Source organism: Macrobrachium nipponense, chromosome 43 (genome assembly GCF_015104395.2).
Source record: "Macrobrachium nipponense isolate FS-2020 chromosome 43, ASM1510439v2, whole genome shotgun sequence".
Lineage (NCBI taxonomy): Eukaryota > Metazoa > Arthropoda > Malacostraca > Decapoda > Palaemonidae > Macrobrachium > Macrobrachium nipponense.
In genome coordinates this window covers 35,842,111-35,867,599 of record NC_061104.1, presented here as the reverse complement: position 1 = coordinate 35,867,599, position 25,489 = coordinate 35,842,111, and the positions used below count along the sequence as shown (strand labels likewise).

The following is a 25,489-nucleotide window of genomic DNA, read 5'->3' as shown; positions in this document are numbered from 1 at the left end:
TTACGAAAAGTGTTACACTTTGAGCCCATACGTAGCTACGTCTTCGTTATTGGGTAAAGGAGTTACTACCTCCCCTCAACCTTAACTATGGTACGGTATGCTTGTATTTGGGTTTGTGTTTTTATGGTTGTCTGAGGAAGCTGACTTGTGGGAACAGCACCCTCATTTCTAGCTAGATAGGCAAGATATCTAGTCTGCAAGGTTAGGTGGTTAGGTTGAGTAAGGTTGCAAACATAAAAAGGGAAATAGGTAGTGCAGAAGTCTAGTCACATTGTTGGTCTCGCCCCGTTTGACAGACTCGAGTGAGTTGTTTCAGCATAACAGGTCTCCACCGGGCTGGCGCTCCTAAGGGAAAGCGACTCAAGAGGCAGGGACCTTTGAAGTCAGCGACCTTAGCAGGTAAGGAATAAAGGTGATTACCTACGACTTTTAGTTGTTTCCCAACGATGTTGGCTGTCTTTCACCCACCTCCAAATGTGTGAATCAGCTATATATATATAACTGCCAGGTAAGTTCTATTCATAAAAATGAAGTATTTATGATAAAACAAAGTTTTATGAATACTTACTTGGCAGTTATATATATATATTTTCTGGGCTCAGTTCGTGTCGCTGCGCGAAATAATCCTTTAGTTCATTATTTCTTAGGTAAATGATCTAACAAATACCAGAGAATAAACAAATAAAGAAAAGGTCAGTATAACTGACTCGCTCACATTCCAAAGAAGGGCGTCGGTATGAACACTAGGGCGAGTGAGACCACTACTACGAACTTCTTGTCAATTAGAAATTTCCCACAATAAAATCCCTCAAGGAGAGAGCCGACCCACAGAACGGGGCAGCAACTACTACTACTACAACCCACGCTTAGGTGACTGCCGCGCCTCTGGTGGCCATCCTTTCAGTTAGAGGTCTACAAGACGCTGCTATTTTTCTTGCTCTTGTGTTTTTCGTGCTATTTCACAGATTTTTCGCCATTATGGAATGTTCTGCCATCGCATCAGCTAAGTTAAGTATCCCGAAAGGTTCCTATTTAGTTCGTTCCTTCCTTGAGTCAGTATTTGCAGTTTTTTAGGTATAAATACAGATTCTCGGTCGGAAGCATGGCGGGATTGTTCTGCCTCGTGGCGGCTTCGTTCTCAGTCTCCCATACCTGGAACCTTCCCTTTTATTGTGCGTCTCTAGACCTTTTTATGATTATTATTTTGCTAGGGGATCTAGCCTGCATTGGTTTTATGTCATGCATGCATGTCTCTCTACCTTACGTAGGCATTATCTCTTCTATCCAGACCCTAGCCATAGCTCTTAGTATCGGCCCAGGCTAGCTTTGAGTGGTAGACTTTCTTTTGGGTTAGTCGTACACTCCTGGATTTTTTCTCTTCCTATATTTATTTCCCCTGCTTTTGTGTTATTTTATTTATTTTATTTTATTTTGGTTTAGCCTAGGGCTTCTGGTACGTTATCTTAGCCTAGGTTTATGGTCACATGGTCCCCATCAGTTTTGTTACTTCCTTACTATCAGTTTTGTTGCATCAGTTGTTGCATCTTGCTGATCAGTTTGGTTGCATTAACCTAGGCTATCGACTTCGTTGTTTATATCGTGTTATCGTTCCGTGGTCACCCTGTGATCGCGGTACAGCCAGATGCCCATCCCAGTCTCCCTTGCCCTCCCCCCGCTCTCCCATAGAGTTGGGGGGAGGGAGGTCTGTCCTTGCTCGCTCCACCCGGGCCCGTCTCCTTCTCTCCCTACGCGGAGGGAGTAGGGGAGGCTGGACAGACACTGGACTGGGAGTGACCTTGTCTCTCTGCTTCACGGTGCTCGCTGTGGGCGAAGTTGGGGGGTCGGTCCTCCCCCCTCCTTTGTTGCTCCATCGCTCCGCTGCAGGCTAAGAGTTCTGTTTCGCCCTCTCGCCTTCTCCCCGTGATGTCGGTTCTCTGTTTTCTTCCCGGAGCTCCGCCGATTGCGGTGGAGGGAGCTAGGTAGCCCCGCCTATGGCGGACCTTCAGGCTCAGTCGGTCACTTTTACCTTAACCATCCCGTCTCTCCGGCGCAGCCGGCGGAGTCGGACACCACCGCGATTCGGAATCGTCCTCCGAAAATTTTGTGCTATTTTATGCTTAAGTTAATCATAAGTTATTGATAAGTTATCTTAAGCTGGGTCCCTCCCTTCCCCTCTGTTTTCCTACTCGGCTCACACCGGAGCTATATATATGCCTATTAAGGCGGTAGGGGAGGGGTTATGCCCCAAAATTTTTCACTCTCCGGCATGCAACGGAGTTCTAGAGTAGCCCTGTAAGTGTTATAGTGATACTCATGTATCCTTCCACTTACAGACTACCAACTGTGAGCACCCGGGGTGCAATGCCGTACTCCAGGACCCCTGTGGGCATGAATTCTGCAGGTCCCACGCTCCGTGCGCGACTCCTCACGGGAATCTGCAGGTCTGGTTCCACGAAACGTGTACGATTTGCTATGATCTTGTGAGTCAGTTTTTGGACGGGGTAAGTATTTCCAGCTGTATATATAGCATATAAATACTGAATTATATCTTAAGTCTAAGTTTGAAATATGTCTTTTAAGCTTAAGTTCTCCATATTATTGTGAAATATATGCTGGAAATGTGTAGGTTTAAGGCTCTATTTTAGTCTAAGGTTGAACCTCAACTTTAAACTAAAAGCTAATAGACACCCTCTCTTCCAGGCTTGGGTCGGCGGCTTCGGCAAGAACGCCGCCAAGGGACAGCCCTACATCTTAGAAAAGAGGATGGCTGTCCTGCTGTTCCACGGCGGCAAGTCGACGTCGACTCGGCGGAGGCAGCCCCTACGATGACGACAATCCAGGGGCAGGTCGACGCATGTATGAAGGAACCAGGCCAGGACATTTCAGCGGAAGTCGCCACACTGGACCTTAATGTTGAACCGATGGTAGGTGTAGACGACCTGTTGGTCGAGGTAGGTACGTTGGACGCTCAAGGGCTTCCCTTGGGCGCCTCTGGATCTTCTTCTCCCGCTATCTCTACTGCTTCCTTCCAAGGCTTTACGGGAGCTGAGCTCCAGTATTCTAAGCCTAGCGCTTCTGTGAAACCTAAGGTGAAGGGGCACAGAGCGCAGAAAACCCTAACGAAGGCGTCGTCGTCGTCCAAAAAGGCTTCGTCGATGTCATCGTCTCGTAAGTCTTCGGCTTCAAATCCCGGAGCAGAGAAGGGTAAATCTTCTGCTTCAGGCTCTAGGTCTTCCAAGAGCAAGTCCTCCAAGGAGAAGCCCCGTACTCCGGCGGAGTCAACGGTCTCCCCTCCTCCTGAGGTACCTCTAGCGAGTTACCCTTCCACCTCTGCATCTGCTCCTACCTTTGATCCCAACGCTTTCTCCGTCGGGATGATGCAGCAGATGGGGGATTTGGTAGGCTCATTGAGGACCAGTATGGAGCAGATGTTCTCACAGTTATCCGACAGGATCACTACACAGGAGAACCTAATATCCGGGTTTAACCAGGCCCCTCAAGCTACCTCCCCGGCACTTGGTGTTGGCCTGATCCAGCTTCCTCCCCATGATTCTCTTCCTCCGTTCACAATGAACAACCCCCGGAGAGTGGCTTCCTACACCCCTTTCCAGGACGGACTCATTTCCATCCCGGAGTGCGGTACTCGAAGGATTGAAGACTTCGAGTTTTACCCGGAGAATCTTCAACCGCCGTTCATTGGCTAAGCCAGGCTGACGGAGGCAGCTATGACCAGGGAGGATAAGGTCCCGAGGGAGACAGTGCTGTACTCCCGGGACCAGGCTCAAAGAGAGTGGCTTCGGTGCTTAGAGGAGATGGACTGCTCTAACACCAGGATTCAGGCTTTCAAGAGTCCCTTCACCATCTTTACGATGGAGGAAGAGGCTCCTCTCCCCTTCTTAACGAAGATCGCCGCTGTTACCATCCCAGCTGGTTTGAAGGGAGAACCCTTGCCTCAGTTAAGGGAAGCAGATCCCACCTCTCCTTTACTCCCTTCGCTTGGAGATTTGTGGGAGGATCTGCCAAACACCTTCTCGGCAGGCAAGCTCAAGCCGGACTGCGCCATGGACCAGTTCGACGAGAAGCTACCAAGACTTCCTGATAGCCTCATTCAAGCTGAGTTTGAGGCTAAGACTAGGCTTGCCAGGTCTATGAACACCATGGCAATGACGGAAAAAATAGCAAGAGCGGGCTATATCCTACGTTTCAGAGCCGCTCTTCAAGTTATTGACCAAGTTGCAGACTTGTACGGTCCAATCGGACTTGTACGAGTTTGTGACAGCGAGGGTCAATTGTCGGAAGCATGTCCTCCAGGAAGCAACTATTCGGCATGAGCCGAATAAGCTGCTTTCTTCAAACATCTGGGGGGCAGACCTCTTCCCCGAAGCAATGGTTAAGGAGGTCCAGAATGAAGCAACAAGGCTCAACCAGAGCCTCAAGGATCGTTGGGGCCTCACTGCTAAGAGGCGCCAAGATCAGCCTTCAGCAGGCAAAAAGCTGAAAAAGGCTAGACGATTCCAGCCTTATCAGAAGAAGCCTAAACGCTTCAACCAAGCTGTGTCAGCTGTGCCGATCGTTCAGCCAGGCCAGCCTTCTACATCGAAGACACCGGCTCAACCCATCTACGTGATTTCCCCTCAGGCTCAGCCTTCCACTTCCTACGCTGTCTCCCCGGCCTTTAACCAGGTGTTCGAGGGCCAAGCCTTCCAACACTATGACCGGTTCGCCAGGGGAGGTAGGGCTAGGGGATCCTTTCGTCAGAGAGGATCAGGAAGGTCGCTCAATAGGGGAAAGCACTTCCGTGGAGGCCGCGGAGGTCACTCGACCCAGCAGCAGTGAGATCTCCAAGGAGGAGGGGAGGCTGTTTCTCTTCCGGCATCGGTGGGGATTCAGCAAACAAAGGGCACAAAGCATTGTGTCGAAAGGTCTGGGTTGGAGTTGGATTGAGGCCCCCCTCCACCCAGACCGTTCCTTCAACTTCCATCGAAAGAACTGACGGAGTATGCAGAGGAGCTCCTTCAGAAAGGAGCAATAGCGAGAGTCAAGAGATTAAAGTTTCAGGGTCGCTTGTTCAGCGTACCAAAGAAAGGCTCATTAAAAAGAAGGGTAATCTTAGACTTGTCCCGCTTAAACTTGGCCATTCGCTGCGACAAGTTCAAAAATGCTGACTATCTCGCATGGTGCAGACCTTACTTCCCCGTGGGGCCGTCACACCTCTATCGATCTTACAGACGCATACTATCATATTCCTATTGCAAGACACTTTCGCCCTTATCTGGGCTTCAGCTGGGAGACCAAGCATTCTCCTTCAAGGTAGTTCCTTTCGGTCTGAATGTAGCACCCAGAATATTCACGAAATTGGCGGAAGTAGTCGTTCAGCAACTGAGGTCTCAAGGGATAATGGTAGTAGCATACCTCGATGACTGGTTGATTTGGGCACCAACACTCGAGGAATGTCGCAAAGCCACAATGAAGGTCATTCAATTCCTGGAATATCTGGGGTTCCAGATAAAACAGGACAAAGTCAAGACTCACTCCGGAGTCCAGCTTTCAATGGCTGGGCATCCAATGGAATCTATCCTCCCATACTCTGTCGATTCCATCAGCCAAGAGGAAAGAAATAGCGAAGTCAGTGAAGCAATTTCTAAAGTACAATATGCTTGAAGGAGAAACCAGGAAAGAATCCTAGGTTCCCTTCAATTTGCCTCAGTGACAAACATCTTGATGAAAGCCAAACTGAAAGACTTAACCAGGATCTGGCGCTCACGAGCAAATGTCAGATCCAGGGACAAGCTGTCAACAATACCACAGATTATACGGAATCGTCTGCGCCCTTGGACAAAGTTAAAGAACCTGTCCATGTCAGTACCCCTTCAGTTTCCCCCCTCCGAATCACTATCCACACAGACGCTTCATTAAGTGGCTAGGGGAGGATATTCTCAGTTCAAGAAAGTTCAGGGAACCATGGTCACCCAATTCCGCCAGCTTCACATAAATGTATTGGAAGCAATGGCAGTGTTCCTGACTCTGAAGAGGTTACGTCCTCCAAAGAACTCTCATATAAAGTTAGTTCTGGACAGCGCAGTGGTAGTTCACTGCATAAACAGGGGAGGCTTCCAAGTCAGGACACCTGAATCATGTCATGGTAGCCATCTTTTCCCTGGCGGACAAGTTCAGTTGGCACCTCTCCTCCCACCCATCTGGCCGGAGTGAGAAATGTCATAGCAGATGCTCTATCCCGTTCAGTTCCCCTGGAGTCGGAATGGTCATGGACAACAGTTCGTTCCAATGGATTCTCCGGAGGGTACCAGGCCTGCAAGTAGATCTGTTTGTCATCTCAAAACGAACCACAAACTTCCCTGTTATGTGGCTCACACCTGGGACTGGCCTATGCCACGGACGCCTTGTTCCATAGATTGGAACAACTGGGAAGAGGATTTATGTCTTTCTTCCGGTGAATCTTCTCCTGAAAGTACTGAACAAAACTCAGGACATTCAAGGGTCAGATAGCTCTAGTAGCTCCGGACTGGCCGAACCGAAAGTAACTGGTACCCCTTGCTGCTGGAATTGGGTCTTCGTCCTCTTCGAATTCCCAATCCCAGACTCTCCCAGTCAGTACAAATGAAGACTGTGTTCGCTTCCTCAGGAATTCTCAAAGCCCTAACTTTATGGACTTCATGAAGTTTGCGGCCAAGAGGGATGCAAATATCGATCCACGAAATATCCTTTTCCTGGAATCAGATAAAAGGGATTCAACTTTGAGGCAGTATGACGCTGCAGTTAAAAAGTTGGCATCCTTCCTGAGGGAATCAGACATTGAAATCATGACAATCAATTCGGCTATATCCTTATTCAGATCCTTATTTGAAAAAGGGTCGCAGCTAGTACTATTACGACAAACAAGTCAGCCTTGAAGAAGATTTTTCAGTTGGGTTTTGACTTAGACTTAACAGATTCTTACTTTTCGTCTATTCCCAAGGCTTGTGCCAGACTTAGACCTTCAGTAAGGCCTACTTCAGTGTCATGGTTTCTAAATGATGTTCTAAAACTGGCTTTGGATACAGATAATACAACATGTTAATTTATAATGCTCTTAAGAAAAACATTATTTTTATTAAGCTTGGCTTCAGGAGCTAGAATTTCAGAACTGTCGGCGTTATCCAGAGATGCGGGTCATGTAAAATTTCTATCTTCTGGAGAAGTTCTGCTTTCTCCGGATCGCAGCTTTTTAGCAAAAAATGAGGATCCTTTGTTGAGGTGGGAACCATGGAAGGTTATACCCCTTCCCTAAGATCTTTCTCTTTGTCCAGTAACGACCTTACGAGCCTTTCTGTCTAGGACATCCTCATCCTCTTCGGGTCCCCTCTTTAGGAGAGAAAAAGGTGGTACTTTATCAATTAAAGGTATTAGGCAACAGATCCTATACTTTATTAAGCAAGCTAACCCTGAATCCTTCCCCAAGGCACACGATGTCAGGGCAGTGGCCACCTCAATCAATTACTTTCAACATATGAATTTTGATGATTTGAAAAAATAAAAAAATAACTAGATGGAAATCGCCGACAGTATTCAAACGTCACTACTTAAAGTCTTTGGAATCTCTAAAATTTTCAGCAGTTGCAGCGGGTAACATAGTTTCCCTGACTCTGCTCAGTAGTTTAGTTGAAGATCCAGATCTCCTTTCTACCTATCTCAGCCAACAGTTTGTCTAACTACCATGTTCCTCTACACTTGCCCTTGAGTCTTAGCTGCTCTAGTGATGGTTTAGTGGGTGTCCCTTATTTTTCTGCTAGGGTCCACCCACAATTGATTGTACATACTAACTTAGGATGTGGTCCCCTTATTTTTTATGCTAGGGTGCCACATCCCCATTACCAATGGTTTATTGTATTTGGTATTGATATCTATGAAACTTATTTGGTGTGTTTTTTAGATTAAGTTTTTTCACACACATGCTGTATTGTATTTGGTATTAATTTCTATAAAACTTATTTGGTGTGTTTGTTAAATTAAGATTTTCACACACATGTTTATTTCATATTCAACCCTGTAACTGGTGTAAAGACTTTGTAAATAATTCTAGTTATAAGTTACTTTTAATTATTATTCTCGATTCAGATTGTATGAACAATTGTATAAATATTTTGTTACAATTATAGTATGTAGTTGAATTTTAAGTTTTATTGAGACCTTCTTTATTTTCAATCTTGTGCTAATTCTCTGGTACAATTTCGCGCAGCGACACGAACTGAGCCCAGAAAAAGGATTTTGACGTAGGAAAAATCTATTTCTGGGCGATTGGTTCGTGTCGCCCAGCGAAATCCCACCTCTTCCCAACCCTTCGCTCAAGATTGATTGCTAACTTCAGGATGGCCACCAGAGGCGCGGCAGTCACCTAAGCGTGGGTTGTAGTAGTAGTAGTTGCTGCCCCGTTCTGTGGGTCGGCTCTCTCCTTGAGGGATTTTGTTGTGGGAAATTTCTAATTGACAAGAAGTTCGTGGTAGTGGTCTCACTCGCCCTAGTGTTCATACCGACGCCCTTCTTTTATTTGGGTGAGCGAGTCAGTTATACTGACCTTTTCTTTATTTTTTTTATTCTCTGGTATTTGTTAGATCATTTACCTAAGAAATAATGAACTAAAGGATTATTTCGCTGGGCAACACAAACCAATCGCCCAGAAATAGATTTTTCCTACATCAAAATCCTTTTTAAGTCCCACCCACCTCCCCTCAGGAGACAGGTCAGGCAAGAGATGATCTGAGGAACAGAAAACGGGAATGATTCCAAGTACCACCCCGTAAGGGTTGTTAACTACCTAACCGAACAACTACCACTCGGCGGTTGCCGCGAGTTTTGAAAAATCTGCCGGACCGACAGAGACTATAGCTATATATATATAACTGCCAGGTAAGTATTCATGAAACTTTGTTTTATCATAAATAATTCATATTTCTTTAAAATACTATCACATGAATTTTACAGTTACATTTGTATTATTATTATTATTATTTCTGGGTTCGACCTGTGTCGGCCGGTGAAATGTTCCTGTAGCACACATTTCTAGGTATAAATAGATGCTAAATATGCAAGAGAAAAAAGCTATATGGAATGCTGGAGTTACTACCTCCAGCTCGCTCACCCCATATAGGGTGTCGTTATAGCACAAGGGCGAGTGGAAGCCACTACCACAGATACTTTGCCAATTCTGATATAATCGCGCACGCCGCCAACCATGCATTCAAAATGGCGGATTCGTAAGAGCGTCATACCCGGTTCCCATGAACAAGAGTCTTAAAATAAGGGCCAAATATGGATGCATCGTTGCCCCAACGTGTTCAAAAACAATAAATGGAATACTCAACTTAGATGAAGAAGCTTCTTGGTCAAGGGAAGACATGATGCTTCGCAAAAACACTTCCTGGAGACAGCGAAAACGGCGCGTGCAGACACGAAAGTGGTAATTCAGGAATGAGGGTTCATGGCAGAGGTAGTATTAGGGAGCGGAAGGTAGACATTGTAACAGCACCTCTCTAGAGGGGGATTTTGAGAGAGGAGACTTCTAATTGGCAAAGCATCTGTGATAGTGGTTTCCACTCGCCCCTGTGCTATACCGACACCCTATGAGGGTGAGCGAGCTGGAGGTAGTAACTCCAGCATTCCATATAGCTTTTTTCTCTGGTATATTTAGCATCTATTTATACCTAGAAATGTGTGCTACAGGAACATTTCACCGGGCGACACAGGTCTTCCCCCAGAAATAGATTTTTCCTTCGTCAAAATCCCTTTTTATTATTATTATTATTATTGTTGTTGTTGTGTTGTTGTTGTTGTTGTTGTTGTGTTGTTTGTTTGTTGTTGTTGTTGTTGTGTTGTTGTTGTTGTCATCAATTGAAAATATTAATAAACCTTATATTACATGTAGCATAAAAATTGTCTCATCTCAGTAAAATGGAGAGAGAGAGAGAGAGAGAGAGAGAGAGAGAGAGAGAGAGAGAGAGAGAGAGAGAATTACATGAACATTTAGTTTTACCTGGAATTAAAAGAAAGATGTGGGAAGACTAGGATTTCCTTCATTCTTACATTTTTTTAAATTTATAAACTAAAATTTTACTAATTCACCATAGTATTTTCTTTAATGAATTGATATTATTGCTGTTTACATTAATATCAATATTTGGAAATTAATAAATCATTTAAAAAGAAAGATGCTGGAAAATTGGGATTAACTTCATATTTACATATTTTTTTAATTTACAAACTAAAATCTTACCTATTCACTATAGCATTTTCCTTTATTGAATTGGTATTATTGCTATTTACATTAATATTAATATTTGAAAATTAGTAAATCATTTATTTACCATACAAAAAACATACATCTTTGTGAGAGAGAGAGAGAGAGAGAGAGAGAGAGAGAGAGAGAGAGAGAGAGAGAGAGAGAGAATTACTATTTGTATTACATGATATGAAATCTTACTAAACTTACCAGTACAGTATTAATCAATATTATATGAAAATTAGTCATTTCTGGCTCAGCTCGTGTCGCTGCGCGAAATATCCTTTAATCTATTATTTCTAGGGTAAATGTACTAACACATACCAGAGAATAAATAAATAAAGAAAAAGGTCAGTATAAGTGACTCGCTCACCCTCCAAGAGGGTGTCGTATGAACACTATGGCGAGTGAGACCACTACCACGAGCCAAATGCCAATAGAATTCTCCCACTACAAAATCCCTCCAGAGGAGAGCCGACCCACAGAGTGGGTAGCAAGTACTACTACTACTCCATCCCATGCTGCCGACTGCTGCGCCTCCTGGTGGCCCATCCTTTTCAGTTAGCGCACACGATACACACGTGCCCTTTTTTACTCGGTGTTTTTTGTGCCCTTTTCTTTGGATTTATTTACCATGGAGCGTGCAGCCATCGCAGCAGCTAAGTTAAGTACTCAGTGTTTATTGCTAGTTGGTTTTTTCCGGCCCTGAGCCCGTATTTGCCGTTTTTTAGGTATAAATACGAACTCTAGGTCGGAAGCATGGCAGCATGGTTCTGCCTCGTGGTGGGTTCGTTCTTGGTCACCCATACCCAGAACATCCCCTTATTATGTACGCTCTATTTTAATTATCCGCTTTGTTTAGGGTACGGTCTACACGGTTTTGTCATGCATGCATGTCTTTTACCTTATGTAGGCTCCTTCCATCCAGACCCTAGCCACGGCTCTTAGTATCGGCCTCGGCTAGCTTTGAGTGGTAGACTTGCCTTCGGGTTAGTCGTACACTCCTGGATTTTTTCTCCTACTATGTTGTTTTCTTTCTTTCATTATTATTATTCATTTGAATTATTTATATGATATTTGTTTAGGTTAGTTAGGCGTCTGGCTTGCTTAGCCTAGGTCATGGCCCATTGGGCCTATATGCTACCGCTCATCAGTTCGGTTGCTTCCCGATAGCATCTCTCTGATCAGTTGGTTATGGTCCATTGGGCCTATATGCTACCGCTCATCAGTTCGGTTGCTTCCCGATAGCATCTCTCTGATCAGTTGGTTTGTTCTAGGCTTAGTTGTCTTTGTTTTGTTCTTACCGCCCCGTGGTCACTACGTGATCACGAGGCAGCCAGACGCCTGTCCAGTCACCTTCCCCCCCTCCCGCTCTTCTATAGAGTCGGGGGGGTGGGTCGGTCTGCCCATGCTCGCTCCGCATACCCGAGCCTGCCTCCCTCTCTCCCCCCAGGCGGAGGGAGTAGAGGGACGGGACAGACCCAGACTGGACTCGACCTCTCCGGCTTCTCGGTCCGGCCGGATGGTAACGTGTGGGGGGGGACTGGCCTTTCCCACCCCCCCTCCGTTGCTACCCCATCGCTCCGTTGCTAGCCTGAGTCTGTATGTCCTCTCGCTCTTTCCCACCTTACTAGGGCTCCTTTACCACCGGAGTCCTGGCATCCAGCGGAAAGGTGCTAGTCCACCCAGCAGAGTGGACCGGAACATACAGTTGGTCCCTTCTAACCTCTCCGTCTCGCTGAGTTACAACACTCCGCCACGCACTGGACTTAGTCCGGTACGTTCGAGTTTTAGGTTTAAGTTTTATTAGGTTAAACTATTAAGTTTATCTTAAGTACCTTAAACCATCCCCCCTCCCTTACCTGTCTCACCGGATCTCTCCGGGGTTATAGCCTATTCAGGCGATTAAGGGAGGGGTTATGCCCAAATTTTTTCCGAGCTCCGGCATGCAACGGAGTTCTTCTGTCCTTTAGCCTGTAAGTGATAGTCTTTAAGATACTCATGTGTCTTTCCACTTACAGACCACCAACTGTGAGCATCCGGATGCGCCGCCACACTTCAGGACCCTTGTGGACACGAAGTTTGCCGTCCCATGCTCCATGCGCGACTCCGCACGGGGACATCCAGGTCTGGTACCACGAGACGTGTACCATCTGTTACGATCTGGTGAGCCAGCTCTTAGGACGGGGTAAGTATTCCAACTCCGGTAACCTGGTCCTCAGTTGTTATAATGCTTTAAGTTTTTACTTAATCACTAACTTAAGGTAAAAATTCAGGGGGTCTTATAGCCCCTATAATTTTAAGTTAAGCTTTAAGTTGATTTTAGTTTTAAGTTATTCTTAAATCTAATCAATACCCTCTCTTCCAGGCTCCGGCGTTGTGAGGGATACCGCGCTGGCAACCCTGCGGGCCTGGGTCGGCGGTTTCGGGAAGAACGCCGCCAAGGTATGCCCTACATCCTTGAGAAGAGGTTGGCGGTACTAATCTTCCCCGGAGGCAAGGCGACAGGCTACGTCGACCCAGCAGAGGCGGCCCCCGACTATCGCTTTCATCCAGCAACAGCTGGCTGCCTCGTTGACAGACCAAGGCCAGGACATCTCCTCGGAGTCGCGACGCTTGACTTAATGTGGAACCTATGGTAGGTGTAGACGACCTGTTGGTCGAGGTAAGTTCGTTGGACACCCAAGGGATACCCTTGGGTTGCAACGGGTTCTTCTACTCCTGCAACCTCTCCATCCTTCCAAGGCTTTACGGGTAATGAACTTTATACTTCTCCTGACGCTTCAGTTAGACCCAAGGTCAAGGGTCAAGCAGTGAAAACCTTGACGAAGACGTCGTCGTCGTCTAAGAAGACGGCTTCGGCGTCATCCTCTTCTCTCGTAAGTCTCCGGCTAGGAACCCCGGAGCAGAGAGATCTAAAGCTTCTGGGTCCGGCTCTAAGTCCTCAGGAGTAGATCCTCCAGGGAGAGATCTCGCACTCCAGCGGAGTCGTCAGTTCCGCTACCCTTGGTTCCAGTTCAGAGACCACCCTTCCACCTCCGCTACAGCTCCGGCTTTGGACTCCAACGCTGGTCTGTTACAACAAGTGGGCGATCTGGTTGGGTCTCTGAAAAATAGCATGGGAACAAATGATCTCTCGGTTGTCTGATAGGATTACCTCTCAGGACAACATTATAGCCGGACTGAGCCAAGCTCTCTAGCCTCTCCTCCACCTTTCAGCACAGGTGGAGCCCAACTTCTTCCCCCGTATGACTCTCTACCTCCGTTCTCAATGAACAACCCGTGGAGAGTAGCGTCATACGCCTTCCAAGACGGGCTCATCTCTATCCCTGGAATGTGGAACTCGGAGGATTGAGGACTTCGAGTTCTACCCGGAAGACCTTCAGCCCCCTTCGTTCATCGGCTATGCCAGGCTCACGCCGCAGCCATGACTCGGGATGATAAAGTACCAAAGGAGACAGTCCTCTATTCACGTGACCAGGCTCAAAGAGAATGGCTCAGGTGTCTAGAGGACATGGATTGTTCCAACACGAAAATCCAACCTTTTAAGAGTCCGTTTACGATCTTTACGATGGAAGAGATTACCCCCGCTCCCTTTCTTGACAAAGATCGCGACGACTACTATTCCAGCAGCCCAGAAGGGGGACTCCATGCCTCAACTGAAGGAAGCAGATCCTACATCTCCTTTACTTCCTTCAGCCGGTGAATTGTGGGAGATTTACTAACACCTTCTCAGCTGGCAAACTCAAACCAGACTGTGCTATGGAGCAGTTTGGTGAGAAGCTACCTAGGCTTCCAGAATAGCCTTATTCAGGCGGAATTTGATGCCAAATCGCGGTTAGCCAGGTCTATTAATTCCATGGCTATGAACCGAGGTGGCTACCATTGCCTATGGGTCGGAACCGCTCTTCAAGCTTCTTACCAAATCTTTGACTCAAACGGTGCAGTCTGATATGTTTGAGTTCGCCACTGCTAGGACGAATTGTAGGAAGCATGTCCTACAAGAAGCAACAATTCGGCACGAGCCGAATAAGTTGCTTACGTCAAGCATCTGGGGAGCAGACCTCTTCCCAGAAGCAATGGTTAAGGAGGTTCAGTCAGAGGCTACGAGATTGAACCAGAGCCTTAAAGACCGTTGGGGTCTTACGGCCAAGAGACGACAGGACCAAGCCGGTAAGGGTAAGGCTCAAAGGAAACCTAGACGTTTCCAGCCCTACCAGAAGAAGCAGCCACGCTTCTCTCAGCAAGTTCCGGCTGTTCCTTTAGTGCAAACAGCCCAACCTTCCACCTCAAAGGCTCAGTCGCAGCCGATTTACAATCAGCCCTCCACCTCTTATGCTCTCTCTCCAGCCTACAACCAGGTCTTCGAGGGTCAAGCTTCACAGAAGTATGACCGCTCGGGTAAGGGAGGCAGAGGTAAGCGATCCTTTCGTGGGAGAGGATCGGGAGGTCCCTTTAATAGGGAAAACATTTCAGGTGAGGCCGAGGAGGCTACCAGAACCAATGAGGAATTTCAGGTAGGAGGGAGGCTGTTTCACTTTCGCCACCGGTGGAACTTCAGCAAGTGGGCTCAGAGCATTGTCTCAAAAGGCCTGGGTTGGAGCTGGTTAGCGAACCCACCCCCATCCAGACCTTTCCGCCAACTTCCTTCCAAGGAATTGACGGAGTATGCGGAGGATCTCCTTCAGAAAGGAGCTATAGCGAGAGTCAAAAGGTTAAAATTTCAAGGACGCTTGTTCAGCGTGCCAAAGAAAGGCTCACCAAAAAAGAAGGGTAATCTTAGACTTGTCCCGCTTACACTTAGCCATTTTCGCTGCGACAAGTTCAAGATGCTCACGATCTCGCAGGTGCGGACCTTACTTCCCCGTGGGGCCGTCACCACCTCTATCGATCTTACAGACGCTTACTATCATATCCCTATTGCAAGACACTTCCGTCCGTATCTGGGCTTCAAGATAGGAGACCAGACATTCTCCTTCAAGGTAGTTCCTTTCGGGCTCAACGTAGCACCCAGGGTGTTTACGAAGCTGGCGGAAGTAGTAGTTCAAACAACTCAGATCGCAAGGGGTTATGGTAGTAGCGTATCTCGACGATTGGTTGATCTGGGCTTCAACAGTCGAGGAATGCAAACAAAGCAACACTGAAAAGTGATTCAGTTCCTGGAATATCTAGGCTTCAAGATAAACAGGACCAAGTCAAGACTCACTCCAGAGTCAAACTTTCAGTGGCTGGGCATTCAATGGAATCTATCCTCCCATACTCTGTCGATTCCATCAACCAAGAGGAAGGAAATAGCGAAGTCAGTCAAGCAATTTCTAAGTCACAAACTGGCGTCAAGAAGAACTCAGGAAAGGATCCTGGGTTCACTCCAGTTTGCATCAGTGACGAACATCCTAATGAAAGCCAAACTGAAAGACCTAACCAGAATCTGGCGCTCACGAGCAAATGTCAGGTCCAGGGACAAATTATCCTCAGTATCCCTCTGATTCTAAAGAATCGACTCCGGCCGTGGGCGAAAGTCAAGAACTTGTCGGTGTCAGTGCCCCTTCAGTTTCCTCCACCAGGGATCACCATCCACACAGACGCGTCTTTAAGCGGTTGGGGAGGATATTCCCAGTTCAAGAAGGTTCAAGGAACGTGGTCACCTCAGTTCCGTCAGTTCCATATAAACGTACTGGAAGCAATGGCAGTGTTTCTTGACTCTAAAAATGGTTACGTCCGCCAAAGTACTCCCACATAAAGCTAGTCCTGGACAGCGCAGTGGTAGTACATTGTATAAACAGAGGAGGCTCCAAGTCACGTCATCTAAATCATGTCATGGTAGCCATCTTCTCCCTGGCGGACAAGTTCAGTTGGCATCTCTCCTCCACTCACATAGCTGGAGTGAGAAACGTCATAGCAGATGCTCTATCCCGATCAGTACTCTAGAGTCGGAATGGTCACTGGACAACAGTTAGTTCCAATGGATCCTTCAGAGAGTTCCAGGTCTACAGGTGGATCTTTTCGCATCTCAAGCGAACCACAAACTCCCTGTTATGTGGCCCCCAACCTGGACCCTCTGGCCTATGCCACGGACGCCCTGGCTCTGGACTGGAACAACTGGAGAAGATTTATGTCTTTCCTCCAGTGAATCTTCTCATGAAAGTGTTAAACAAACTCAGGACATTCAAGGGTCAAGTGGCTCTAGTAGCCCCAGACTGGCCGAAGAGCAATTGGTACCCTCTAATTCTGGAACTGGGTCTTTGTTCGCCCTCGTTCGGATCCCCAATCCCAGGCTCTCCCAGTCAGTACAAAACGAAGACTGTGTTCGCTTCCTCAGGGATTCTCAAAACCCTAACTTTATGGATTTCATGAAGTTTTGCAGCGAAAAGGGATGGCGAATATTGACCCTCAGAATATTCTCTTCTTGGAATCCGATAAAAGAGATTCAACTTTGAGACAGTATGATGCTGCTGTCAAAAAGTTAGCAACCTTCCTGAGAGAATCAGATATTAGGATCATGACAATCAATTCAGCTATATCCTTTTTCAGATCCTTATTTGAAAAAGGCTTAGCAGCTAGCACGATTACGACAAAACAAGTCAGCCTTGAAAAAGATTTTCAATTTGGGTTCAACATAGACTTGACGGATTCCTACTTCTCGTCTATTCCCAAGGCATGTGCTAGACTTAGACCTTCTGTAAGGCCTACATCAGTATCATGGTTCTTAAACGATGTTCTAAAGCTGGCTTCAGAAACCCGATAATGACACATGCTCGTTTATAATGCTCTTAAGAAACACTATTTTTATTAAGCTTGGCCTCAGGAGCTAGAATTTCAGAACTGTCGGCTTTATCCAGAGATCCGGATCATATTCAGTTCCTTCCCACAGGGGAAGTGCTACTTTCTCCGGAACGTAGCATTATAGCTAAAAATGAAGATCCTTTGATGAGGTGGGAACCGTGGAAGGTACTACCCTTCCACAAGATGTATCTCTTTGCCCAGTTTCAGCCTTACGAGCCCTTTTCTGTCCAGGACCTCCTCATCCTCATCGGGTCCTCTCTTTAAGAGAGAAAAGGTGGCACTTTATCTATTAAAGGCATCAGGCAACAAATCCTGTACTTCATTAAACAAGCCAATCCTGACTCTTTCCCAAAAGCACATGATGTCAGGGCAGTACCAGCCTCAATTAACTATTTCCAACATATGAACTTCCATGAGTTGAAAAAGTATACTGGATGGAAATCGCCGACAGTGTTCAAACGTCATTACTTAAAGTCCTTGGAAGCTCTGAAATTTTCAGCAGTAGCAGCGGGTAACATAGTTTTCCCCTGCTCTAACTAATCTTTAGTAGAAGATCCAGTCCTCCTTTCTACCTGCCTCACCCAACAGTTCGTCTATTCCTGCCTTGTTCATTTACGGTCACCTTGTGTCTTAGCTGCTTTTATGATGATGTGGTGGGTGTCCCTTATTTTTTTGCTAGGGACACTCACAATTGATTATGGATATTGATCTCATGGATGTCATCCCCTTATTTTTATGCTAGGGGATACATCTTATTTGTAATGGTTACGGGTTTTGTATATTAAGTCATATACATTCCTTTATATATTATTATTGTTGAGTTTGTTTTGTTCAACTTATTATGTTAATTGCTCTGGAATTTTGATACATAGCTTTACACAGATACCACTTTGGTACATTATATGCCATATTACCTCTGTATATATGTAATTACCTTAAGTTAAGAAATATTATTAGAATTAAGTGTAATTTAAGCAATATTTTCTATTTTGTATCACTGGTGTATATGTATCCTTATTAGCAATTATATTCTTTTACTTTTATTTTATCTTTTATTTGAGACCTACTTTTATTTTGTTGAATTGTTTACAATCTTGTGCTATTTCTCTGGTACGATTTCGCGCAGCGACACGAGCTGAGCCCAGAAAAAGGGATTTGACGTAAGGAAAAATCTATTTCTGGGCGATTGGCTCGTGTCGCCAGCGAAATCCCGCCCTACCCATCCCATCGCCCAAGATTGTCTGCTAACTTCAGGATGGCACCAGAGGCGCAGCAGTCGGCAGCATGGGATGGAGTAGTAGTAGTACTTGCTACCCACTCTGTGGGTCGGCTTCTCTTGGGAGGGATTTTGTAGTGGGAGAATTCTATTGGCATTTGGCTCGTGGTAGTGGTCTCACTCGCCATAGTGTTCATACCGACACCCTCTTGGAGGGTGAGCGAGTCAGTTATACTGACCTTTTTCTTTATTTATTTATTCTCTGGTATGTGTTAGTACATTTACCCTAGAAATAATAGATTAAAGGATATTTCGCTGGCGACACGAGCAATCGCCCAGAAATAGATTTTTCCTTACGTCAAAATCCCTTTTTTCTATCATAAAAATATATTTTGTCATGAAAATAATAAAATACACTAATTAGTGAATATTTACTATTGGAAAAATCTGTGAATAAGTGAATTTCTTACCAATAATGGGTAGATGCAGTCCAAAGAAAAATCCGTGGATAGGTGAGTCCGCGAAAAGTGGGTGTTGACTGTAAATCATTGCTCCACAGTCTAAACTTTAATTTTTTTTTACTGGAACTTAGAATTATGCACTCTGCTGAATAAATAAGTGAAGAATGGACTTCTCTGAGCTCTGGTTTCTTGACAGACCAGAAAAGGAAGGGTGTCTTGGTTGGATTTTGGTCATATGTAAACAATATAACGGTGCATATGTGCATAACCACTTCTTGCAGTTTTGACATAATAGGTAAACTGGGTATTAAGTTCGCTGAGGATAATGGAAAGTGCCCTCTTATCCTGAGTCCATTTATACTTTATCAAGTGTTATAATGTTTATCATTACAACACAATACCCGGCCATAAGATCAGTTACGTAAATTCTTTTGACATAGTCTGTCGCCATGTAACTCTGGATAGACAATGGGAAAGGGTAATCCTTGAGGGCGAGACAGACTACACTATCAAAAATACCTCCGGGAAAATCAGTTGCCACTCAAGTGCCTCCTGGTAATGGACAATGCTCTTGCACATCCTCCTGGCCTGGAAGATCAGTTGTTAAATGAATTTAAATTCATGACAGTAAAGTTCTTGCCCCTTAATACCACTCCTGTCATCCAGCCCATGGACCAGGAAATCATTTCAGACTTCAGGAAACTGTACACCAAAGCACTGTTTCAGAGGTGCTTTGAAGTGAACTCGGTCACAAAATTAACTCCTACAAAAGAAGGCCATAAAGAAAGTAAGGAGACTAAAATTTCAAGGACGTCTGTTCACTGTTCCAAAGAAGGACTCAGACAAAAGAAGAGTGATTCTGGACTTGTCAAGGCTCAATTCATACATTCTTTGCGACAAGTTCCGTATGCTGACGGTCTCGCAGGTGCGGACCTGACTTCCCCGTGGGGCCGTGACCACCTCTATAGATCTTACAGACGCTTACTATCATGTTCCGATAGCAAGGAACTTCTCTCCATACCTATGCTTCAGGCTAGGGAACAAAGCTTACTCATTCAGAGTCATGCCGTTCAGGCTCAACATTGCACCCAGAATATTCACCAAGCTAGGAGAGACGATAGTCCAAGAACTAAGAACCAAGGGAATAATATTGGTAGCCTACCTGGACGACTGGCTCATTTGGGCAGCCAGCATCGAGGAATGCTGCAGGTCGACAGCCAAAGTATTAGAACTCTTGGAGTTTCTGGGATTTCAGATAAACAAGGAGAAATCACGGCTGGAACCGGCTTCCCACTTTCAATGGTTGGGAATCCAATGGGACCTAGAAAAACACAAGCTATCCCTTCCACCCAGGAAGGCCAAGGAGATAGGTGTGGCTACAAAACAGTTTCTCAGGAACAAAAAGGCCTCTCGTCGTACCCAAGAGAGAATCCTTGGTTCACTACAATTTGCATCAATAACGGACGTCCTACTAAGAGCCAGATTGAAGGATATCAATCATGTCTGGAGAAAGAGAGCCAACAACAATCTCAGAGACAAGATCTCAGCAATTCCACCCATCCGAGCAAAGAGGCTTCACCCATGGATGAAGCACAAGAACCTAACCAAGGCAGTACCACTCATACAGATGCGTCACTAAGTGGCTGGGGGGGATACTCTCAGTACAAGAAGGTTCAAAGGATATGGTCGAATACGTTCCACCAGTTCCATATCAATGTGCTAGAAGCTATGGCAGTTTCCCTAACCTTAAAACGACTAACTCCGGCCAGGAACAGCCATGTGAGGATTGTCTCGGACAGCCTAGTGGTGGTACACTGCATAAACAGGGGAGGTTCCAGGTCAAAGCAAAGCTGAATCACGTGCTGATTGCAATATTTTGCTTTGGCGGCGAAGAGTCATTGGCACCTGTCAGCAACCCATCTGGCAGGAGTCAGGAATGTGATCGCTGACGCTCTTTCCAGGACTACTCCACTAGAATCAGAGTGGTCCCTGGACAAGAATTCATTCCAGTGGATTTACAATCAAATCCTGGACCTTCAAGTAGACTTATTCGCAACAGAATCCAACCACAAGCTGCCATGCTATGTGGCTCCCAACCTGGACCCTCTAGCCTATGCCACAGATGCGATGTCCATGTATTGGAACAACTGGCAGAAGATTTATCTATTTCCTCCGGTGGGGGGGGAAAAATCCCCTTTTTTTTTTTTTTTCCCTTTTGGATTGGTCTTGCATACGCTACGATCCTTCCAGGACAGTAGCATTAGTGGCCCCCAATTGGCCAAAAAGCAACTGGTTTCCGCTCCTCCTAGAGCTGAAGCTCCAACCCAAACGGATCCCTCGCTCGGAACTGACACAGACAGTACAAACTCAAACTGTGTCAGCTTCCACAAGAATTCTGAAAGCCCTAACTTTACGGACTTCATGAAGTTTGCAGCCCAAAAAGACACGAGTATTGATCCATGTAACGTTGTATCTATAGAATCAGATAAAAGAGATTCAACTCCCAGGCAATATGATTCGGCTGTTAAAAAATTGGCCAAATTCCTAAAGGAATCAGGAGCCCACAAAATGACCACAAATCTGGCAATCTCGTTCTTTAGAACTCTATTTGAGAAAGGCCTAGCCGCCAGTACTATTACAACAATCAAGTCAGCTTTGAAGAAAATTTTTCAGGTCGGCTTCAATATTAATTTGTCGGATGCATACTTCTCCTCCATTCCGAGAGCATGTGCACGCCTAAGACCAACTGTCCGCCCACTAAAGGTCACTTGGTTCTTGAATGATGTACTTAAATTGGCGTCAGACACTATTAATGAATCATGCTCATATATAACCTTCCTAAGAAAAACTTTATTCTTAATGGCTATGGCTTCAGGTGCCAGAATATCTGAACTTTCAGCTCTCTCAAGAAATCCAGACCACATAGATTTCCTCCTGTCAGGGGAAGTACTACTATCCCCAGACCGGAGCTTCCTGGCTAAGAATGATGACCCACAAAATAGATGGACTCCTTGGAAAGTCATTCCTTTGACACAGGACACATCATTGTCCCTGTCACTACCCTTAGATCCTTTTTAGCCAGAAACCTACCGCAAACATCGTTTCAGGTCCTCTTTTTATTAGAGAAAAGGGTGGCACAATCTCTCCTAACCCTTAAACGCCGACTGGACGTATTTTACGTCAACATTTTTTGTCTCGGGTGCCGACTGGACGTATTTTACATCGACTACAAAGTTTTTTTTTAAATTTGCGGAAAAATACTTATAGGCCTACCAGCTGAAAACTCTTGAATCACACGCCTTGGGGGATGCTGGGAGTTCACGGATCAAGGTGTTGTTTTGTTTACTATCGTTACGCAAGCGCGAATTTCTTTCTCTTGCCGCACTAAAAAGTATCGGTGACACATCTTGGAATTATTTTGTCACTTTGACATAATTTTTGTACCATTTTAAATTAGCCGTTACATGGAGTATTATATATGAAAATGTGCGCATTTTTATGTAGAATACAATTAAAAAATGCCCATGATTGTAGCTTTTATCAGTTTTGAGATATTTTTATATAAATAACGATAAGTGCCAAAATTTCAACCTTTGGTCAACTTTGACTCTACCGAAATGGTCGAAAAATGCAATTGTAAGCTAAAAATCTTATATTTTAGTAATATTCAATCATTTACCTTAATTTTGCAACTAATTGGAATTCTTTAGCACAATATTTTCGATTTATGGTGAATTTATGAAAAAAACTTTTTCCTTACGTCTAGCACGGTAACTCTTCCAAAAAAAATCATACATGCGATTGTGGTAATGTTTGCACCATTTTAAAATTAGCCGTTATATAAAGTTTTATTTATGGAAATGTGCGCAATTTCATGTACAATACATCTAAAAACAACCCATGGTTGTAGCTTTCATCAATTTTGAAATATTTTCATATAAAAAATGATAAGTGACAAATTTTCAACCTTTGGTCAACTTTGACTCTACCGAAATGGTTGAAAACGCAATTGTAAGCTAAAATGCTCATATTCTAGTAATATTCAATCATTTAACTTCATTTTGCAACAAATTGGAAGTCTCTAGCACAATATTTCGATTTATGGTGAATTTATGAAAAAAATAACATTTTCTTTATGTCCGCGCGGTTACTCTTCCGAAAAAATCATACGTGCGATTGTGGTAATGTTTGCACCATTTTAAATTAGCCGTTACATAAAGTTTTATATATGAAAATGTGCGCAATTTCATGTAGAATACAACAATAAATAATTGAAGGTTGTAGCTTTTCTCATTTTTTGAAATATTTGCATATATCAGATAAATAGAAAAAAAACCCCCACATTCGTTCAACTTTGACTCTACGAAATGGTCGAAAAACGCATTGTAAGCTAAAACTCTTACAGTCTAGTAATATTCAGTCATTTATCTTCATCTTGAAACAAATTCGAAGTCTCTAGCACAATATTTAGATTTATGGTGAATTTTAAAAAAAAATCTTTCCTTCCCGCCTCTTGGCGCGGCAGGATTAGCTGCCACAAATCTCCGAAAAGGAAAATGCGTACGTCCCATTCTCGGAATATTTGCTCCGTTTCATATTAGGCATTTCATAGAGTATATATTGAAAATGTGCGCAATTTCATGTAGAATAAAACGAAAAGTATTTGAAGGTTGTAGCTTTTCTAATTTACGAAATAATTGCATATAAAAAAATATATATAAAAAAATTCGACATTTGGTCAATTTTAACTCGTCAGATATGGTCGAAAACTGCAATTGTAAGCTAATACTCTTACAGTATAGTAATATTCAATGATTTGTCTTCATTTTGAAAGAAATTGGAAGTCTCTAGGACAATATTTAGATTTATGGTGAATTTTTGAAAAAAATATTTGTTTACGTCCGTGAGTTACGAATTCATGCATTATTTTGTGATAATATTTTCTCTGTGTTGCTTTTAATTGTTTTACAATGTGTTATAACCAAAATGATCGCAAATTAGTGTACATTACAACGGAAAAAAAAGTAACTTTTTACCTTTAACCGTTTTGCGCACAGCGCGATTTGAATACAATTATATATGAAATTTCGTTTTTGCACTATCATATATCGCATTATTTATATATGATAATGATAATTTTTTTAATTTCTGATGGTTGCTTACTAAACTTCAGCCAATGACAAAAAAAGGAACCAAAAGTGAACTCTTAATCTTGAAAACTAAGCGCGCTGTGATTTTTTGAAAAAAATATTTTTTCCGCTTCCGCGCTCACTCCGAAACACCTCCGGCACACGGGAGACAATTTTTATTTTACCGCTTCGGCGTTTAAGGGCTAGAGGTATTAGACAGCAAATACTCTACTTCATTAAACAACCCAACCTGGATTCAATCCCACATGTCCATGATATCCGGGTGGTGGCTACTTCTATTAATTATTTTCAAAATATGAGCTTAGAGGATCTGAAGAAATATACGGGTTGGAAATCCCCAGTAGTTTTTAAGCGCCACAATTTGAAAAATTTAGAAGCCCTTAAATTCCCAGCAATTGTTTCAGGGAGCATGTCTCCCCCGAATAATAAATCCTATCAACCTTCTTCTACCCCTTTCTCCTCCCTGATACTCTCTCCTTTCTACCTGCCTCGCTCGTACTCTCCACTATACCTCTCTCCTCTGGGCTGAGAGTACCTGGGCGTCATCCTGCCACCTAATCTTGTACATAAAATATTTGGTTCCGGATTGTTTTTATAGACCGGACTGTACATATTCTAGAAATGTGATAAATTCCTTACAGGATACCCTGTCAATTATATGATATCTTTAGGCTATTACTAATTCTAAGTCATAAGTTTAAGTCTCAGCATAAGTAGTAATTAAGTAAGCTAAAGTTTAATTAGATCTATTGTAATATGTTAAGTTAGTAAATTTAAGCTAAAATGAACCCCAGGTCTCATTAAACTCCTCCTTATAAGATTACTTGGTATCTAGTAGGCTTGGATGGGCATTCTCTGGTAACTTTTCACCGGCGAACACAGGTCGACAGAGAAAAGGGATTTTGACGAAGGAAAAATTATTTCTGGGGAGAGACCTGTGTCGCCCGGTGAACCCAGCCCTTCTAATTGACTTCCCTACCTTTACACCAATCCTAGCCAAAGTGTCTAAAAATTCAGGATTGCAGGTGGCGCTCGGGTCGGGTAGTAACAGTAGTAGCGAGAGGAGGGGAAGTAGTAGCCGTTGGGTCGGCTCTCCCCATGAGAGGGATTTTGGAAAGGAAACCTCTAATTGGCAGGAGACCTGTGAATAGTGGCTTCCACTCGCCTTGTACTTTATACCCGACGCCCTTAGGGTGCTCGTTGCGAGGGTAGGTTAAACCTCAGCAATACCATGCTAGCTTTTTTCTCTGGTATATTTAGAACGTATTTATACTAGAAAAGTGAATAGCAGGCTCCTTTTCACCAGGCGACACAGGTCTCTCCCCAGAAATAGATTTTTCCTTCGTCAAAATCCCTTTTTGAGGCTTCTCCACGTCTGACATAGGTTGTATCAGGCACCATTCAGTGTTAGGAAAGGCTGCCCTGTCCCTAAATTCAACATGCACTACTTCTATCATGGTCTTTCTCTCATTAATAAGATACTTACCATCCTGAGAGAAAATATACATTGAGGCACCTCACCAAGGATTATCAATATCAGAGTAGGATTTCAGTCTCTGCTAGATTTTGGTTGTAAGACTCATAACCGGGACTGGCCATTTTGTTG

The 25,489-nt window shown here is 44.3% G+C and overlaps 1 protein-coding gene across 1 annotated transcript in view; it reads left to right on the top strand.

Annotated features, from left to right (window-relative positions):
- Positions 1-25,489, top strand: part of LOC135213647 (lethal(2)neighbour of Tid protein-like) — a 229,336-nt gene that overhangs the window by 112,535 nt on the left and 91,312 nt on the right. The window contains exon 6 of the mRNA XM_064247689.1: positions 11,251-11,318. Coding sequence (XP_064103759.1) covers positions 11,251-11,318 — 68 coding nt within the window. The remainder of the gene's footprint in view (positions 1-11,250; positions 11,319-25,489) is intronic.